Raw genomic sequence first — 7,352 nt, forward strand, 5'->3', positions numbered from 1 at the left:
AACGATCACCTCTCTATAAAGGACACTCTTAACTTTCCCTTAAGTAGCAGTTATACAGTGAAACCAATGTTGATAGAACGATCACCTCTCTATAAAGGACACTCTTAACTTTCCCTTAAGTAGCAGTTATACAGTGAAACCAATGTTGATAGAACGATCACCTCTCTATAAAGGACACTCTTAACTTTCCCTTAAGTAGCAGTTATACAGTGAAACCAATGTTGATAGAACGATCACCTCTCTATAAAGGACACTCTTGGCGTTTTCCGAGTGGCAGTTATACAGTGAGACGGCATCTATGTAATGGGTACCTGTCCGTAAAGGACGCTCTTGGCATTGAGTTAGCCTTACTTGCAGGTTTGAATGTAAAGTGCGTTGTAGTGCAACGATGTTTCTCGTTGCCACTGGAAGACTGCTACTGCATGTTTAAACGTCAGCATCTCCGTGAGTTATAGTGCGACGATATCTCTCATTGCAGCTGGAAGACTGCGACTATAAGTCGTTGAACCCGGACGACATCCGCCTGCCGCCGCCGATGCCTCCTAACGAACGTCTGCTGGCAGCTGTGGAAGCCTTCTACAGGCCTCCGTCGCACGAGCGCCCGCGCACTGCGTACGTTCATTCTCCCGTCGTCGTCGTCGTTGAACCCAGTCTTTGCGCGCCATCGTTTTGAGTTTAGAGTTGGCGCAGCTAACTCATTTTGCACTGCAAATGTTCTCTTGTCGTTAAACATTTTTTGCGCGCCGTCGTTTCGAGTTTTTCCGTGATGCAGCTAATAGAGGGGGACAATGCCACGTGCTGTTTGTGTTCTTGGTAGCAAGGAGCTAAATATAACAAGGAGAGGAAGCGCCACCATATCTGGCCCAAATTTGGGTTCGGCAGAGACCCTAGAACAGATTAGTGTTCTATTGTCTCTGGGTTCGGTCTGCACAGCCGTTTCAGCTGATTATGGTCCATAGATGGCGCTCTTGAGGCGAAAAGCACACAGCCAATCCGCTTCCTCTCCTTGTTATATTTAGCTCCTTGCTTGGTAGTTGACTGCATACATACGCACGCACGTACATACACACACGCACATATACCACCATATATACATGATTCTTGCATTCAAGCAAGGAGGGGAGGGTTCTTTGCAGTTGGTTGTGGCATGTTCATTATTGCTCATTGATCTTATAACACATACGTACAAAATACGTATGTACACACACACACACACACACACACACATACTAACATACACGCACATATACCATCATTATTCTTGCGTTCGACTGCCCTCTGGGCCACAATTAAAAAAATCTTTGTTTGCCGTCACCCGACCCAGGCTGAAAAGTTTGGGTAGGTCGGTAGGCTTCTTCTTTCTTTTTTTTATACAAATTCAGCATGGTGTCTACATGCTCAGGTGTGCTTGTGTGGAGATACCTTTTATGTTGAATGTTTGTTTTGCTTGGTACATATAATGTATTGCCTACAGATTTATATAATGTACAATGATACAATTTGTAAAAAAAAAAAAAAGGAAAAAAAGTGAAAAATCAATAAACATTTTTGAATCGGCCCCATTTTGGCGGGTCGGTCGGGTGAGGGCAAACAAACAATATTTTTATTATGCCCCTGGCGTTCCCTTCACTAGCTAGTGCCCTGCCATTGAATTGCCTATTTCCTTTCTCTCTCTAGCGAAGGCTGGGAGAAACTCGGCCTCTACGAGTTCTTCAAGGCAAAGAAGCAAGCACTTCAGGACCAGAGAGCGAAGGGAGTTCCTCCGCGCTCGCGATCCAGGGGACGATCAAAGTCGACGTCGCCAAGGTCGCGATCAAGGTCGAGTTCAAGGTCGCTGTCGCCGCCGCGGCGACGGCGCTACAGCGATCGCGTGCGCTCGAGGTTTGTTGTCGACTTGTCACCTGTAGTGAATTTCGAATAACATGATAAAGCTTTGGTATGCGCAGGCGAATCGCGGAGTGCGTTGAACCATGACTGCACCCACCGGCTAAAAGTGTGCGCTGCTTCAATGAGAATTTGTGAACTGTGTAATGAAAAAGTGTGCAAACCTGTATAATGTGGAGAGTAGAAAGCGGACCTCATACAATTACTGCACAGTGGCAAGATCAACATTGGGTTTTTCTGACCTCGGGGTGTGGGGGTGGGGGGGGGAGGAACACCTTGGGTCTCGGACGGAATTGATGTTCTGAGTCAACACAACTCATTGTTGTCCATGAAACCATGGAATAAGACTCTAGTTATATGTGATTACCGTATATGATCGCATAATAACCGCGGGCGCCTATAAGCCGCACCTCAATTTGAATCGGGTAACCAAGTATTGCGCCTAGTATATTTCCCCTCGCGGTATGGCGCACTTTTAAACCGCAGAGCAATTACAGGGTTGAAATCTGAGGCTAAATTTGCGGTTATTACGCGAGTATATACGGTATGTACCAATTTGTGAAATTTGTAAAAAAAAATCTTATTTTTAAGGTCGAGGTCAAAGTCTCGAAGCCGAACGCCGCCCCGCACGAGACGCGGGCGTTCAAGGTCAAGGTCTGTGTCAAAGTCAAGGTCACGCTCTCGTTCGGTGACCCCTCCGTCGTATCGCCGCAGATCTCCCGTACGAAGAAGCCGATCTCCACATAGTTTGTACGTTCACTTGTTCTACCATGTACTTTATGTATAATAAACTGTGTGTTTGTCGTCAAAGATTCAAGCTGTGACAACTTCGAATGCGCATAATTACAGCTAACGTGAGTAAATAATTATACAGGAATTCTTGCTCAACTAAAGCTTCCGTAGCTGTTATAATTTCATACTTAATTTATGTCGTTCACTCGTTTAATTACAGCATATAAATAGATTAATCAGGATAACACACACATACCTGACTGAGTTAAATTACCCTTTCCATGCGTTATGGTTGCATAACGATGCGTGGTTATAGTATTAAATACTTGGCGATAGGGTGTAATAGACGGTAAAGGCTATATGTCTCTCTCATATCATTCTCCGCTTTCCTTGTCTAAGCTCACAATAAACACAATGAATTGATATATACGCATCAAAGCTATTTTCAGTGTTAAACGACAGACTGGAGGACGCGGAGAATTATCACATTTTCGAGGCAGCGTCGTGCAACGATTGAGTGGTTACTGTTCTCCAGTTGAACATACCAAGAGGTGCACAGAGATATACGTAGGTGATATTATACGATATATATATATACACAACATTTATAATATATAATATAGGCCCTAATTATTGTGCATTATACAAAAACAGTATTTATTATCTCCTTAACCTGTCAGCCTGGGCAACTTTGCCAGATAGTCTATATGCGAGTCAACCACCGCGGATTAGTTTCCACTTTTCGTTTTCCAAGTTTATATAAATTAGATATGAAATTCGTGCACGTCAAATTTCTAGTGCCAATTACGTCGCTGAAGGACACGGAGAATCAACATGTGTTCGAGGCAACGTCGTCCAACGCTCGCCAGCTGAGCATACCAAAAAGTTTATTTTTAACGTAGGTATTATTTACTATACTATAGCACACATATGTTATGAATCTATAGTTTGGTTATCTATTGGTTTGTATAGTGAGAATGAAAGAAAGCTATAATTAATTTGGACTAGGATACTCGCAGAATGTATTTACAAGCGAAATTTTAGAGCCATTTTGTTCGTAACTCGGCTGTGCCGTGTAGAGTATCTTGACCGGCTTCTTGTATAAGATAATCCTATTAGAAAAGATGAGAGAGGGGAGAGAGAGAGAGAGAGAGAGAGAGCGCACAAGAAAAGGCGATAGTTAGATACATGATAAATAGATAGATAGATAGATAGATTGAGAAAGAAAGAGAGAAAGAGAGAAAGATATATGGAGACAGAGAGTGTGGGAGAGAGTGAGGGGAGGACGAGACAAGGATTTCTACTGTATATGGAGCTACTCGTAGATAAATCGTTACTGGTCACAAGTATTTATTCTCCTAATTCATAGCATAATTGATGCCTGCTGTGATTCTCAGTTCCACTGACATGATTTTATTGTTGTAAACCTTATTAACCATGTGTATATATACGTCTGTTTCAGCATGGGACCGATGCATTCGATGACTTTAGATACAAAGTTAGATGAAAGTAACAAAGGACACATGCTGATGAAAAGAATGGGTATGTATTTAGTCGCCTGAGTTACTCTTCGTGCTACTAACGCACCCATCAGTGTGATTACCTCATACGTAGTCACCCTATATGTAGTTACTTGCGGGATTTAGTTATCCAGTAACCAAGGGTCTTTGTGAGCGTAAATCAATAGGACCGCTCTGCCAAGCCTCAGTGAATATCAGTGTGTTACTGTTAGCCAGAGACCCATCTACCGGTCTTTTAGACGGCCTATTCTTGGATGAGACGGATGAAATTTGATAGAGACGGCATAAGGGCGGCCCAATTTTACCCCTGCATGAAAATAAAATCGTCGGTTTTTCCTCGTGTCTCATCGATCGATTCCGTATCTGCTCCGTAGAGAACCTCACTTCGCTCAGATGGTGAGACTCCCTGATTTTTCCCCCTGGCTAACATCCTGGTGAATACCTTTCCTCGTGACATTTCTATAGTCACGTGGCTTAATGGTACTGTAGTATTAGTATCGTATGTATGGCGTCAACATCATACCTCCACAGCGCCACGGGCAATCCAGTTGCAAAGGAGTTTGCCAATGCTTAACGGTAATAACGGATCTGAAATCCACGACCCAGCGTAGATCCCCATGTATGTGTTAACCTGTGCGGTACATGCCACGTTTTTATACCCCCGCAAACGAAGTTGCAGGTATATAGGAGTCATCTTACGTTCGGTCGGTCAGTCGGTCGGGTGGTCGGTCGGTCCGTTGCAAAACGTTTGTGGCACGAACTACTTCCACAGTTTTCAAGGGATCCAAATCAAACTTCATACACTTGATCACCATGAAGTGTAGATGTGCGTGACATATTTTGTGTGCGAGTCGGTCAAGGCGTTGCCATGGAAACCGTATCTCATCTTTTTTTCTCTTTTTTTAATTCTATCATATTTTTTATGTTCTGTGTATTCTTTACTTATAATATATGCCACACCATGACCTTCCATTTCCCCTCCGGCAAAGCGGTATTGCGGGGGTATTAATCAATATCAGTGATAGCTCCATCTAGTTGCTACTAAATCTAATACTAAACGTTTTTGCTACTAAATCGTAAAATCAATCGTAAATCGTACTTAATCGTAATAACGGATCTGAAATCGACGACCCAGAGTAGACCCCTGCATGTACGACACCCTGCACGTGTTTGTCTCGCACGTAGGTTGGGGCGGCGCGGGTTTGGGCGCTGCGGAGCAGGGTATCCAGGACCCGATCACGCAAGGAGAGGTGCGAGACCGCGTTGACATGTACAAGGGCGTTGGAATTTCCGTGGACGACCCGTTCGAGAACTTCCGCAAGAGCAAGAGTCAGGGTTTCATCCAGCGCATGAAGGAAGCCCAGGAGGCGCAGAAGAAAACGACGGCGAGCGCTCCCAGCACGTGACGCTTGGCGCCATCTTCAGGGCGTTCGCTGAACTAGGCGAAAGAGAAATTCCAATCGGAAGAGAAATTGTAAATGTCGAGCGTTGCGAGACTTTCCCGTCGCGTTTCGAACGGAGGTTCCTTGATGTCATAGTCGCCACATATGTTAGTGTGTGAAGTACGCCGAAGTTTACCTATGTCCATCTGATCAAGATGATTGAACCCATGTGCTGGTCAGTGAAGCTAGACCAGTCTACATATGTTTTTCACGCGTGGATATTGTTGGCTTTACGGCACTTAGTTGCCAAGTATTGTCTTTGGGAACATTCTTTTTGCAACAGCAATTCAGTAGGGCTGACTAGCAGTCCTGTCCGGCAGATAGGTCTATTTATTTCCATCTTGCCACAAGATGTAACTGATGCTTGAACTATGGTGTTGAAATCAGTGACCTGTAGTTATTTACATTGCATATTGGCCAGGTTGGCCAAGTGGAGAGACTATTGTTTATTGTAAGGTTTGATACATTGCATCAAATAGCATTGATTAAATATGTTCGACTGCATATAGATCAATCACTGGAGGTTATAGACAGTGGATGTAAAAAATATGAGCCGCCACATTATGTAGTAAGCAAATAAAATTCGTCTACCTTATAACGTTTCTTGTTGATTCGTATGTTTAGTATTGTTTACATGTCTGTTTTTTGTCCAGTGGCATTTTAGCAGGTTGTAATAATGCCTAGCAGGCTATCAATTTACCTATCAGATAGACTTATGGGTATTTTCGAGTCAGCAAGGAACACCTTATTCCCTTCACGTCACGTGTCTATATACGTAACGTAAGTCTCGCATATTCAAACATCATATATTCAAAACATTCATACATTTATCACTAGACGGTTATATTTTGCATATCTGGTAGTAGGACGTTTATGGAAAAAGAACGCTCGTATCAGTCAAAATAATAATGTGGAAGTATTACAATTATATTTATTATTCTTTTCTTTTATATATATTTATTGTCCTTTACTGTCTTTTCCTTCCAATTCCACCGTCACGTTTGTTATCGATTGTATCACTTTAAGAACACAGAACAATATAATAATAACAATGAGTTATGATTATGAAATAATTGTATGAAATCACGTATATAGTACACGTTAGAACAGTACTAATAACTTGCCGCCCAATAAACATGCCACCCAAAGCACGTAGTAAACCCAAACCCGATCGGGCCTTGCAGAGTGTGGATGAAATCAAAAAGCAGATTCAGTATCATCGACAAATGAAGACTGCACTAGCGGTAAGCTACCTACATCTATAATATAATTCTGGAGTAATTTAAATGTAGACTCAATTCGTAACTGCGGGTAAAGTAGTGCACTATTCACGTACTACTAGTTCACAATACACGCGACATGATCAAGGAAGTAACAATGTCAATGGTGACGTACCACGCCCCTGTTGTACCCTGTTTCTACCGGCGATCGAATTGATGTAAGCACTGACGAGTGTAATAGAGAAATTCTGATTGGTATTTAATTCAATGAGGATGGAGGAGTTAAAGTTTCAGAAGAGAATTAGAATGATAAAAGCAATAAAACAAGAAAATTTGAACTAGTATGTTTAGCATAGGGCCTATAAATCAGAATAGTACCTATAGGCAGGGTTCGTAGCGGGTCTGCCAAAGTCTTATAAGTACTTATTTTGCCAAAAATAAAATAAGGGCCCTTATTAGTACTTATTTTTGGTGAAATCTTAGAAAAGTACTTAATAGTCCTTATTTTTTGCCAAAGATCTCGACTTAGAGTAAGAATTGTTGTATATATAATA

At 42.3% G+C, this 7,352-nt stretch overlaps 1 protein-coding gene across 1 annotated transcript in view; it reads left to right on the forward strand.

The window, feature by feature from the left end:
• The window catches only part of LOC106821472 (calcium homeostasis endoplasmic reticulum protein-like), a 22,914-nt gene extending 16,408 nt beyond the window's left edge, over positions 1-6,506 (forward strand). The window contains exons 13-17 of the mRNA XM_014826296.1: positions 479-612; positions 1,678-1,881; positions 2,476-2,634; positions 4,079-4,158; positions 5,322-6,506. Coding sequence (XP_014681782.1) covers positions 479-612; positions 1,678-1,881; positions 2,476-2,634; positions 4,079-4,158; positions 5,322-5,542 — 798 coding nt within the window. The 3' untranslated portion in view covers positions 5,543-6,506. The remainder of the gene's footprint in view (positions 1-478; positions 613-1,677; positions 1,882-2,475; positions 2,635-4,078; positions 4,159-5,321) is intronic.
• Positions 6,507-7,352: the final 846 nt, after the last annotated feature.

Source organism: Priapulus caudatus, unplaced genomic scaffold, assembly GCF_000485595.1.
Source record: "Priapulus caudatus unplaced genomic scaffold, Priapulus_caudatus-5.0.1 Scaffold75, whole genome shotgun sequence".
NCBI classification, from domain to species: Eukaryota; Metazoa; Priapulida; class Priapulimorpha; order Priapulimorphida; family Priapulidae; genus Priapulus; species Priapulus caudatus.